Raw genomic sequence first — 13,295 nt, forward strand, 5'->3', positions numbered from 1 at the left:
GTAATGGAAATCCTGACACCTGGGATGCTTTGTTAAACACTGTAGATATAGAATTAGAGACTAGATCAGATCATAAATCTGAGAGGTATTTTTCAGTTATTTTAATTGGATGAGTAACATGAAACTCTAGTTTGTGCATATGACTAGACAATACTTCTGTTTTTGCTGATACTGACTGCATCTGCGTCCACAGGGCAAACCTCACTGCTATGATTTTCAGGCTGGTAAGACAATAGTAGCAACATGTACCTTACTGAGGAGCTCTGAGGATTAATTAGTTGCTGCTTGTAAAGTGCTTTGCAGATGAAAAGAGCTCAATGTTATTAAAACAAGACACACTAAAGTATCCTGTAGGGAGTCATCTGGCACTAGCAGGGTTGCACTGATGACCTCATAGGTCTTCTTCATCACTTCAGTGCTTAGAAAAAGAAGCCAGCATTTCCAGGGAGTGAATCAAAATTATATCAGCAGCTCCATTAGCTTGAAGGCTTGGAGGTAACTGGTCTTCTGCCTCGAGAGCAAAAGTAATCACCTGAAGATGCTAAGAAAGGAAGATACGGTACATAACTGGCTGTGTCACCTGCTGACTGATGTCTGCCTTCAAATAAAATTAGGATTGGCAGAAAGTTATCACTAGCAATTCTACAGCCTGAAATCTTGCATTTATCTCCACAAGGACTACATTATGGTCATGTAAATAATACTGGAACAAAAGATACTTCAGATTGACCTGGAGCGACTGTGTTAGCTGGAGGGAGGGAAGTCCTGCCTTCTCCCGCCTTTCCTCTTATCTTTAGAATCTTTTGCATAAAGGCTGGTGGAAGGTTCTTTTACAAAACTGATTGGAAGTGGACACAGATTTTGGCATAAACAAAGTGTAGATTCCCGACACGCTCATTTCAAGTGGATGAGGAGAGGACCCTGATGCTCTGTCACTGACGAACATGTAATTCTGGGTTAGAACAACAGTGTAATTATGTCTTGGGTATCCTCTCTTTTTTACCACTGTCATTTAATTCTTTTTCCTGCTCTTATTAAGCTTCCAGATATAGGCTAACATCAAAGAGCTTTCTCCAGTTACCACTAAAGTTGAAGCAACAAGTCCAGTTAATGAGCTTTAAATTGAAATTGAGCAAGAGATTGGGGGAGTGGGGCAGAATTCAATGGTAGAGCACATACACTGCATGCAGAATGTCCTGGTTTCAGTTCCTGGGACCTCTAGTTAAAAGGAGCTTAGGTAGAAGGGCTGAGAAAAGACTCCTAGATGGACAAATGGTCTGTTCTAGCCTCAAGCAGCTGCATATGTTCAACATGGCCAGTGCTCTGATCCATAAAAGGAGCAAATAATAAGGAAGCTAACGTGACTATTTTCCCTCTTTTTTGTCTCTTTCTAGGGAGTGCAAGAGCTGAAAATGAGGCCCCGAGCAGAGTGCTATTCTTCAAAGTTCTGGCTAATGCTGGCAGTCCTGGCGACAACAGGTGGTGGGGCCTGGGCCCAAAAGAACCACCCCAGCATTGGCATTGCTGTCATCTTGGTGGGTACCTCTGACGAAGTAGCTATCACAGATGCCCACAAGAAAGATGACTTCCATCACCTCTCTCTCACGCCTCGTGTGGAACTGGTGGCCATGAATGAGACAGATCCCAAGAGCATCATCACCCGCATCTGTGATATCATGTCTGATCGGAGGGTTCAAGGTGTGGTGTTTGCTGATGACACTGACCAGGAAGCCATTGCCCAGATCCTGGACTTCATTTCTGCCCAGACCCTCACACCCATCCTAGGTATCCATGGAGGCTCTTCCATGATCATGGCAGACAAGGTAAATTATTGCTTCTTCTCATCTCAACCATTAGAATGGAGCTTGGAAATTAGCTTCATTGTTCACAAAATGCATACTGTTTGTTAAAGGTACTGACAAACTCGGTCAATTGCATTGAAAGAATTCAAGCCCTGACTATCTAGATATTTGTCACTGAGGTTCTTGGAACAAGCAGCATCTTGTCCTTGGCAAGGGAAGCAGATCTGTCCTGCTTTGCTTTCTGTCAGTTATTACCAAATACCAGGTCTGCAGAATTGGGTTTATGTATTTGGCTTCGTGGGAGTGGCGGAAAAACCTTTAGCAGTTCACTCTGCCGTCCCTCACCTTCTGTGACCTTGCACAGTTACAGTTCAAGGCGAGGACATTGTGTGGGTGTGGAAATCATTATGCCCCATTTTAACCACTCATTTGCCAGTGTTATGACTCATAATATGAGGTTAAAAAACAATTAAATGCATGTTGTTAAAAATAATGCACGAGGGTGTCAACTGGGGAGTGTGTGTGTGTGTGTGTGTGTGTGCGCGCGCCACCAACATTCCTGCATGTGCTACCCTGCCACCTCCTTGCCTGATGTGCAAAGATCTGGAGGGCTCTAAATCCCTTCAGTTGAACATGGCTGGAATCTTCTCCAAGATTTTAAAAAAAGACCCTGTGCAACCAAGTTGCCCAATAGAAGAGAACATTCTAACTATGTTCACTAGTTAGCATCTTCTCCTGCAGAAGATCAGGAGAGGATGGGGAGGTGCACATAGGGATGTTTGGGTGCGGCCTTGGTACATTTGCTTGCCAGCATTTCCTACCCAGGGACTACTACACTGCCAAACCAAGAAAGAGTAAGCACATAAATCCTGTAGACCCATGACATCTCCCCACACCCATAAGAAGCCTTGCTTATTTTAATTGCTTTTTCTTTAAGAAGAACATTAAGAATCAGGATGATAAAACTGGAAGTGCCTCAGATAATCTGAATTTCCCACCAAAGACCACAGGAATAAGTATTTTGGTTTCACAAAACTGTCATGGAAAAACCATTAATAAAACCAGCATTCCTGCAAAACATTCATTAGTTTTAAACACATGTAAAACAAAACAAAACAGAAAATGGAATTGGTTTAACCTAACATTCCCCTGTCCCCCAGGGACTGTTTTGAGGAAGTTCAGTGATAACCCAGAGCATCTATACATATACATATATCCAGTGCTTTTTTCTGGGGGAGACGCAGGGGTACACATACCCCTAACATTTTGTGAATCTAAGTTTGGCCTCATTGAGGGGCAGTATTTCAATATGAGTAGGAAAATGAGAGTACCCCTAAACATTTTTTTAAGAAAAAAGCACTGCATATATCAGGAGATATGAGTAGTTTTCTTCTACTTTGTAGATTATGACGATAGACATGTGTTTTCAGAGAATTATAGAACTAGGTCCACGGATGACCTTGCTCATTCTATGCCCAGAGGATTGACAACCCACACATTACAGATATCGGTCTATATAATTAGAATTATGATGTGTCATAAACACAAAGCAAGTGTGGCCATTTTATAGTCATTCATTTTCGTCCCCAGTCTGCTTTAATATGAGAAGCTCCCCACTTTTTGGTGTTAGCACTCGCCCCCAATTCATTTGTAGAGTACTACCACTGTATCTAAGATTAAAAAGTCAATCTCATAAGGTAAGTTCGCAGTTCTAGTATTCATCTGTTGCTCTTCTGTATACCTATTGTGATGGGATGATGAGCTGCTTGTGCTTAAAAGGGTTGGTCCCTCAGAGTTTGCTCAGCGTAGCAAAGCTCTGCCTTGAGCGGAGCCCTTTGGCATGGCTCCGTCAGTCACTGGTAGAATCCGACAGTGGGCGTCTGCGGAAACGTTTCCAACATAAAAGCTGTTTAACGGAAACGCGTCTCCTGGATTCTCTGCGTGACAGTTTCCGGCGAGGGGTGGGGGTCCCTAAAGGGGGCCTTGATACCTCCTCACTGTTCTCACTGGAAGTATCCCAGAGCCTCCCCTCCGACTCCCTTTCCCTTGGAGCTCCTGCTCCCCCCCTACTGGTTCCCTCTTCTGCTGCAGAGTCTCTCCTATTCTCCTGGAGCCTTTCCACCACCTGTTCTTCCGATGGCAGTTCCCTGACACCTATGAAGAGGTCTTTCTAGAATGTGGACAATGGTAAATGATGTTCAATCTACCAGCAGTTTGTATGCAGTTAATTATGTTTTTGATCCCACTAGCAATACCCTGCTTAATATACTGTATCTAAGACATATGCTGCCTTGTTTCCTCTTTCCCTTCCAGCCGAAGAATCTCAAGTGATAACTAACATGTTTATTCTTTGTGTCCCTCCAGATTGGTGTTTTATTGTGGGTGTATTCTGCAACATGCTCTTAACACAACAATAGTGCATTAGTGGTGGGTTTATTCTGCTTTATTCTCAATGCATCTCCATTAATACCACATTATTTCTTTCTGCTGGAAAAAATAAATAAATAACCAGAACATTTGTGGTATGAAAAGTTACTGGATTTTTAGCATGAAGCTACAGGAAATGTGCTGATTGGAAATGAAGCGGTATGACCACTCCAAAACTTTTGCAGGAACAAACAGTATTAAAAGCAGGATTGTCTACATAATGTATAGCATTATGAGCACAAATAATCATAAACGTGCAATAAAAAAAAATCTGCTAAAGTCTTGCATCTCTAGTGTAATGGCATAGGATCCTTTTATACACCCAGTAGAAAAAAGAAGCAGAGCTTTTCTGGATTGCCAGGCTGTAGGTGGGGGAGGCTGCATGTTTGAATGCTATCCTATGGATGAAATTCCCTGAAAATATGAGAAAACCCCCCACACTATGTCAGGGAGAAGGCTAGGTTGAATCAATCTCTCCAACATACTAGTTTTGTATGTGCAATAAGTTTTAAAGATGGGAAGTGGTCATACTGGTGTTTCCTGCCATCTGCATCCTAGAGTGATACAATCCTGGAAAAGATTTGCCATCTGATTTTGCTAAGCATATAAGCTGGCCCATACTGTTTTGTATTACTGCATATCATATCACGATGGGATGCTAAAGATAGCCGAGACATGGAGGAGGTATGTTCCTTTGGACTTCCTGGCTGAGAGATAAAATGGCACTGGCAGCTATAAAGACTTGAGCCCAGGGAGCCATTGAAAGAGGCAGTGTATGTAGCAGTTCCATCTTACAGTCATGTCCATTGTATAAGGTGGTGTCAATGTCATTTCTGGGTTAAGCACTCGTAGAGCTATGTTCTCACCATGCTGCAGAGAGACCTAGTGGGGCACAGCTTCCTTCCCTTCCCACCAGGACATGCAGTAAACTGGTTGGGCAGGGGGCATGGGTTTCCCCCTTCTGCATACCTAGAAATGTGCACCAACAGTTTCTGTGGCTCCTGCTAGCCACCAAAGGTGCCAAAGACATGGGGAAGGAAAAAGTAGAACCAGGCCCAAAGATGCTTCACCAAGAATTTGGTTGAGGTGAGGAAACACACACACACACACACACACACACACACACACACACTCTGATTGTTTTAAAAAATCAGTTTGTAATTTCAGCTTCTTCTTTCTACCACCTGTTGGATTGACTGCTATGAGACTTCCACTGTGACACTTCCACTATGAGACTTTCACTGGCTTATAAGAGGATCTGCTCAGGAGTTGGGGGACTTCCAGCTGAATTGAAAATCTCCTGCCTGGGCTTCTTCAGCATATCACCACTCATGGCTTTCCATGAACCTGGATCTGTAATGTAAACACACATGGGCAAGCAGGACACAGGGTGGTATTCAACTAAGTTTTACTCAGAGAAGGCCTACTGATATTAATGAACATAGTTTAATCACGTTTATTAATTTCTACTCCAAGTAAAGCTTAGTTGAATTCCACCACTTGGTCCCCAAATATCTGAAGGATTGCCTCCTCCCAAATCTATTTGCCTTGGTATTAACATCACCAGGGGAGGCCCAGTTGGTCGTGCCACCACCTGCTGTGGTTCAAGGAGTCCACAGCACATGAGAGGGTCTTCTCCGTGGTGGGCTATAGGTTGTGGAATGAGTTTCCCTCCAAGTCAGGTCTTGTACTAGCACAATTAACTTTTCAGTGATTGATGAAGACACAGCTGTTTTCCCAGGCCTCTGGTTGAATGGATGACTTCCTTCTTCCAGCACTGCTGTGTATCCCTGTTAATGTGTTTCTGTTTCGTTATTCAGAAATTGGACGTCGTTGCGGTTTTATTTATTTCAAGTCTACATTGGACTTATTTTAATTATGGCATTTTTGTAACCTGCCCTGAAGGTTTGGTGAAGAGCAGGCTATAACTAAAATCAGGTAAATAATAAGCAGTGGAGACAGACTAGCAGTCCTTGAGTGGGAGCAGAAACTGGTACAGGCCAGGAATCCAATTAAGAAATTTATTCAAGGGAAGTATAAAAAGGGGGAAATGGGGAAAACATTGAGTATGCACCATCAAAAGGAAAATAATAAACACCAACTCAACCAGAATATTTGTCTATTTGGTCTTATACTGTTTTGTCTTATACTATTTGGTCTTATACTCCTGGGCCATGTTCAGAAAGTGGTGGGGGGGATGAGTGTTCAGACCCCTGGGCTCTCACTTGTGGGGTGCCTCAGGGTTCTGTCCTCTCCCCCATGCTTTTCAACATCTACATGCAGCCGCTGGGAGAGACCATCTGGGGGTTTGGGCTGGGTGTTCATCAGTATGCGGATGATACCCAGCTCTACCTCTCTTTTAAATCAGAACCAGTGAAGGCGGTGAAGGTCCTGTGTGAGAGTCTGGAGGCGGTTGGAGGATGGATGGCGGCTAACAGATTGAGGCTGAATCCTGACAAGACAGATGTACTGTTTTTGGGGGACAGGAGGCAGGCAGGTGTGGAGGATTCCCTGGTCCTGAATGCGGTAACTGTGCCCCTGAAGGACCAGGAGCGCAGCCTGGGAGTCATTTTGGACTCACAGTTGTCCATGGAGGCACAGGTCAATTCTGTATCCAGGGCAGCTGTCTACCAGCTCCATCTGGTACGCAGGCTGAGACCCTACCTGCCCGCAGACTGTCTCACCAGAGTGGTGCATGCTCTAGTTATCTCTTGCTTGGACTACTGCAATGCACTCTATGTGGGGCTACCTTTGAAGGTGACCTGGAAACTACAACTAATCCAGAATGCGGCAGCTAGACTGGTGACTGGGAGCGGCCGCCGAGACCATATAACACTGGTCTTGAAAGACCTACATTGGCTCCCAGTACGTTTCCGAGCACAATTCAAAGTGTTGGTGCTGACCTTTAAAGCCCCAAATGGCCTCGGTCCAGTATATCTGAAGGAGCGTCTCCACCCCCATCGTTCTACCCGGACACTGAGGTCCAGCACCAAAGGCCTTCTGGCGGTTCCTTCACTGCGAGAAGCCAAGTTACAGGGAACCAGGCAGAGGGCCTTCTCGGTAGTGGTGCCCTCCCTGTGGAATGCCCTCCCACCAGATGTCAAAGAGAACAACAACTACCAGACTTTTAGAAGACATCTGAAGGCAACCCTGTTTAGGGAAGCTTTTAATGTTTGATGTACTACAGTATTTTAATATTTTTTGGGAAGCCCAGCCAGAGTGGCTGGGGAAGCCCAGCCAGATAGGTGGGGTATAAATAATAAATTGTATTATTTATTTATTTATTTATTTATTTATTTATTTTTTTTACTAGGCAAACTCATGTAGCAAAGACTTTTGTTGAGGGTTACTTTCACACACATTTGGTAATTTATGGAGATGCTGGAAAGATGAGTGACAAAGTAAAGGAGCATGATGTTATGCTTTATGTTGCTTAATTGAGGTGATAGAAATTGATAGCTAGAAGAGCAATTGACCAATGGGAGGCATGCAGGCAGGGGATGCTGGAGGAACAGGAAATAAATGCCAGCAATTGCCCCTAGAAGATGAGAATTAGGATGAAGATGGGCATGCTTTTCCTCGTATAGTGATGCAGAGTCAAAGGGATGCTGGTTAAGTATGTGACTGGCAGAACAATATGATATGGAGCCTGCTATTTCAGCCAACTATATGGAAAATTTAGAACGTTAGGCTTCACAGGTTCCAGGATTCTTGACAGTTGCATATTATGGAGCCTCTACATTGCCACAGCACTACAAGACAGCTTTAGGGCTTTCTCAAATGAGGCATGCATATTGTCCAAGAGTAGCCTGCCATAGATGTATCATAGTACATACTCCAGGGAAATAATGTTGGATTTATTCCCTGATTAAAGGAGCCCAGAGGAAATTTCTTTTTTATTCACTTTGCCCTGAAACTATGTTGAATATAGGGTACAAACAGCAAAAGAGTAAAAGAGGCTAGATGCCAGTTGGCATGACTTTCTTTACAGGGGACTTGGGTCTACTGAATTTGATAGAATTTGATAAGCTATTAAATAAATAATCAAGGGTAGAATGTTCAGTTGCAAATCTAGCTGGAGAATTTGATCAGGTGAGACTTACTCTTCTACATACCTGTCCTTGTGAATGTAAATTATCACTCTTAATACTTTGTGTTGCCTGATAATTTTGATGAAAAATACTAGTAGAGGACAGGCTCCAAAAGAAGATGGAGGTGAAATAGCATATTTGCCACTAACATTTGTCAGAGGAAAACATGTCTTCTTTTAAATTAAGTAAGCCAAGCATACGTAGTGTAGTAATGAAAATGCCAATTTCATGCTAATCTAGTATATACTTTGCCAAATGATTTATAAAATACTAGTTTCATCATCAACACAGTCTTGCAGCACAGTAAAGAGTAATAAATTTATTATGGAATAATCTTTCTTTAATCCACAAAAGTTTATAACATGTTAAATGTGTTGGTCTTTAAAGTGCTACAAGAGTCACGTTTTTGCTGCAACAGACTAATATGGCCACTGTTTTAGAAGCTGTTAATGTGGAAGGTCTTTTAATGGCACAATGTATAGTTTCCTATAGCCCGCAAATACTTTTTCATGTTTAGAATGTAGCAAATGTATGCATTTTGTATTGTCACTTGGCATGGTGTGCTCTTACGTTTTCCAGATGAAAACAGAGACAGAGGCAGGAAGCAGAGCATGAAACAAGCAAACACTTTGAAACACAAATTTAGGTACCGAAACAACATAGGGCTTGCCTACACTTCTGCTTGTCCTATGCCTAGAAGGCATGACTCTGAGCAGTTTTCTGCTTATCCCAGTGGTTCTCAAACTTTTTTTCTCTGGGCCACACTTTCAGAATAAAAGTAATGTTTTGCATTATTTAGCATGAAATTGTAAAATGGTGATTTTTATCTTCAATGTATTAAATGTTTCCTCTGCTGCTGCTGAATCCACTTCGATTCAGTGAAGATAAGGGCATGTATAGGTAGCGTTTATGTGGGTGTGTGAGCGCACACACACTACTGCTGGGGAGATTGGATGGGGTAGTCAGGTGCCTCACACACTGCAGTCCTTTGGAAGTGGCATTTGTGTTTAATTTTGTGTGTGTGTGTGTGTATTATATGAATTGGTCAGGCCTCTTAATGTGGCCCTAAATAATATCACTGAAGGCCATGGTGATGTTCACATGTGAGAAAGAAAATATTCGAGCTTGCAAATGGCTCTTAGCCAGTCAAAGATAGGATGGGTAGATCAAAGGTTGGGGAAGTGCAGCTCTCCTACAGTTCCCCAGCAAAGCATTCAGAGTATAACAACCAAGACAACATTAACTAATATGGCTAAAGTGAACAAAAAACCTCTTAAAAACACCCACACATTTGCTACAATATGGGACCCAGAATTGGAAAGCTAACATGAAACCCTACAGAACCGCAGCTTCAGTTAATATGATGGCCCAACGCTCAGACCTGGCCTCTTAAGGACATTGCGAATGGGGCAGCCGGGCAGGAGGAGAAACTAGTCTTGTCTCCGGCTCCCACAGTGCATTGTCATGGACTCTGACAGTGTGCCTGCACTATGTATTCTGTTGTATTGCACACCTGCCTGCCTGCCAAAACCTGTAGTCAATCTACAACTGGATCTGCACATACTGGGTCTGCAGCAATGGACAGAGATTCCACACTTACCTTTTGCCCACTCTTTCCAGGCACAGGTCCACGCTTAAAAGTTTCATGTCCGAGCATTGTTGCTGTTGTTTTTGTCCTAGAGCAAAAACCTGCAAAAACCCACTGCATAGCACTAAAGCAGAGCAAATGTCAATTTGGGTTTTCTGTGGATTAAAGTTTGCTCCAATCAAACTTTAAATAGCAGGTGTTCATAGGGAACACTTTGGAGCCAAAAAAGGGGTGCTTGGACATGGAGCTTTAAAGCGCAGACCGTGCCAGGAAAGAGCAGAGGAAAGGTAAGTGTGGATAAGCCTTGAGTCTATAACCAAACCTAAATATGTGTGATTCACATATGTGCCTTCACTTCCCTCCTCTTCCTCTATTCTTTTCCCCATGTGAAATTACAGTTTGTAAGCTCCTCAGGGCAGGGAACCTATCCTATTGCCCTCTGTAAAGCATAATGCGCATGGATAGTACAATAATAAGAGCAACCACTCTGATTGTGCTGGTCAATTATCTCTGGTGGACTAGGGATAGAGATGAAAGCTGTTTCCTGGTGCCTTCATTACATATCTTTAGGGCCTGGGAGAAAACTTTCTTATTCTCCCTGGCCTTGGGCTGATAAAACAATCTATGGCTTTTTAAATTGTGTGTGTGTGGAGGGGTATTGTTTTGTTTGTCATTGTAGTATGCATTTCTGTGTTTTTATATTGCAAACCACCCTGTGAACTTTGAATGAAGAGTGAGTGGTATAGAAATTTAATAAATGATGATGATGATGATGATGATGATGATGATGCAGGCACTTGATTGTTGACTGACCAAGAGCAGATACTTGTGGTCAGTTAGCAGTTTTATGGCTACATGGTGCTGACTTCACTATCCCTACATCAAGCGTTACCAAATGACACCTGCCAGTAAAGGCCTGGAACCCAACCTCTCCCCCCCCCCCCCATGCATGCCTGCATGCACTTGCCTTGGTTGCTTATTTGTGGTGGCAGCAATTTATTAACATTGCACCACCCCTGACTGCTGCTGTGGACCATAGTCTACTCCTTCCATCACTGTCACAGAATTGGAGAGAAAGATGGATGCACTCTGCCTTGTTGCAGAATCATCTCATGTTTTCAGGCTATTAAGTATCTGGCTGAGTTTATTCAGATACATAAAAGAACTGAGAGTCAGCGAAGGATACTATCACCTCTTTCATAAATATATAAGAAGTTTAAGTGGGGAATGTCAGAATGTTTTCCTTTGCTTCTTATCACCCACTGGATGCTTAAAAGTGATTGTTAAGGCTTCACTAAGCAGACATCCAGGCTTTATCAGCATTGTCTCCACTTAAAGCATCAAAGCATCCATCTGATGGGGGCTTTGCGGCACTGACACTAATGTAGCTGGAACCCCTCCCCCATTTTTGTTTCATCCTATATCCATGTGCCTCAGCTTCAGGATCTGTCCTTCCAGTGAGCACTCAGGGCTGATTTCCTTCAGAATGGAGAGGTTTGATCTTCTTGCAGTCCATGGGACTCTCAAGAGTCTCCTCCAGCACCATAATTCAAAAACATCAATTCTTCAGCAACCAGCCTTCTTTATGGTCCAGCTCTCACTTCCATACATCACTACTGGGAAAACCATAGGTTTAACTATACGGACCTTTGTCAGCAAAGGTCAGCTCTGCTTTTTAAGATTCTGTCTAGTATTGGAGATGCTCTCTAGCTGAGGCTCCAATACTTTGGCCACCTCATGAGAAGAGAAGACTCCTTGGAAAAGACCCTAATGTTGGGAAAGATTGAGGGCACAAGGAGAAGGGGACGGCAGAAGATGAGATGGTTGGCCAGTGTTCTCGAAGCTACTAACATGAGTTTGACCAAACTGTGGGAGGCAGTGGAAGACAGGAGTGCCTGGGGTCACGAAGCGTCGGACACGACTAAATGACTAAACAACAACATATCCATGTGCAAGACTATATCTCTCCCAATCATGATTGAAGCCCACAGAGGAGCTACTGGGTGGCAGAAAAGGATAAGACTATAGAGCATGAGTGAGGAACCTTTGCCCCCCCCCGACATTGTTGGAATCCAACTCCTGTCAGTTTCAGTCAATACAACTAAGAGCCAAGGATGATGGGAGTTCTAATCAAGCAACATCTGGAGGGCAGTAGTTTCCCCATCCATAGAGTGGGTTATAGCAAATAGGGGGTTGTAGCAAAAATGTCATGGAAAAAGTGGGTTTTGAGAGGAATTTTGAAAGAACTAAGGCAGGTGACATGTTTTAAGAGTCAGTGCCAAGTGTATAGGACAGCAAAGGACTAAGGGCAGAGTCTTTGGAGGGAGCAGGACACCTTCAGCTGTCACACTGGAAGAATAAATATCAGTGGGATAATACCAAGAACTAAAAGCAGAGAGAGAGAGAGATGGGGGAGGCAAGGCCATGGAAAAACACCTCACCGGTTGCCCATTTGTTGTCACTGGAGCTGCCTCATCTTGCTTCTGCTGCTGGGAAGAAAAGTGCTTTATGGCTGAGTGCCTGACATGGAATATGGCACAACTTCTTTCTGTCTCAGACAACTGGCTGCTGGATGGTTCATTCCTCAACAGGAGGAAGGAGGAAGGAGGGAGGAGGTGGCGGCGGTGATGGAGGCCAGCTGGTGGGGAAATAGCCCTGGATTAAATGATAGGCTACCCAACATTGTGCTTTATACTGAGTCAGACAATGGGTCTGTCCAGCTCTGTAGTATCTTCACTGACTGGCAGTGATTCTTCAGAGTTTCTGACAGGAGCCTCTCTCAGATGTGCCTGGAAATTCCAGGGAGTGAACCTAGGATCTCCTGCATGCATAGCAGATGCTGCAGCACTGAACTACAGCCCTTCCCTACAGGCACATATTCATTCCAAAAATGATGTGTTTGCAATTCCATGATCCTCTTTTTAATGCCCACCTATCTCCAGCAGAAGATCAGGGACTTGCAGGTGGGCAGAGTCAGGATTTCACTCTTCTTACCAACTGCCAGGAATATAAAAAGAAAGCAATGCAATAATGAGCCTCTTCTCAAGCTTAGCCTTCAGTGGCATTCAGTCTGACCAGTTTGATTGCCACTGTTCAATGCTAAGGACCCACAGGCCAGTTGTAGCTCCTAGGCTGCCCGTTGCTCACCTCAAACATAGGACTTCTTCCTTAGCCTTTTAAATTGACTTGGAATGAATGAAATGCACTTATTGGTGCTTGTGTGTCTAAACTGTGAAATATATCCATTATATATAAACATCATCTCTCTCTCTCTCTCTCTCTCTCTCTCTCTCTCTCTCTCAGCAACTTTAGCTAACCATGAATCTTGATTGGTTCAGGTTGTTTAAGTCCACACCACTTCTATTAAAAATGTCTTTTGAGCCTAGA

General features: G+C 43.5%; 1 protein-coding gene and 1 long non-coding RNA gene across 17 annotated transcripts in view; one reads left to right on the forward strand and one right to left on the reverse strand.

Moving 5' to 3' along the window:
* GRIN2B (glutamate ionotropic receptor NMDA type subunit 2B) overlaps nt 1–13,295 on the forward strand; it is a 298,063-nt gene that overhangs the window by 84,263 nt on the left and 200,505 nt on the right. For all 13 annotated transcript variants that reach the window (XM_081879276.1, XM_081879287.1, XM_081879286.1 and 10 more), the window contains one exon: nt 1,395–1,823. In XM_081879276.1, coding sequence (XP_081735402.1) covers nt 1,413–1,823 — 411 coding nt within the window. In that variant the 5' untranslated portion in view covers nt 1,395–1,412. The remainder of the gene's footprint in view (nt 1–1,394; nt 1,824–13,295) is intronic.
* LOC309351553 overlaps nt 1–13,295 on the reverse strand; it is a 59,934-nt gene that overhangs the window by 17,964 nt on the left and 28,675 nt on the right. The window contains exon 3 of one of the 4 annotated variants that reach the window (XR_014160902.1): nt 9,921–9,996. The exons of the other annotated variants lie outside the window; for them this stretch is intronic. This is a non-coding gene — a long non-coding RNA (uncharacterized lncRNA). The remainder of the gene's footprint in view (nt 1–9,920; nt 9,997–13,295) is intronic. 4 annotated transcript variants of the gene reach the window in all.

Source organism: Podarcis erhardii, assembly GCF_964252035.2.
Source record: "Podarcis erhardii genome assembly, chromosome: 10".
Taxonomy (NCBI): Eukaryota; Metazoa; Chordata; class Lepidosauria; order Squamata; family Lacertidae; genus Podarcis; species Podarcis erhardii.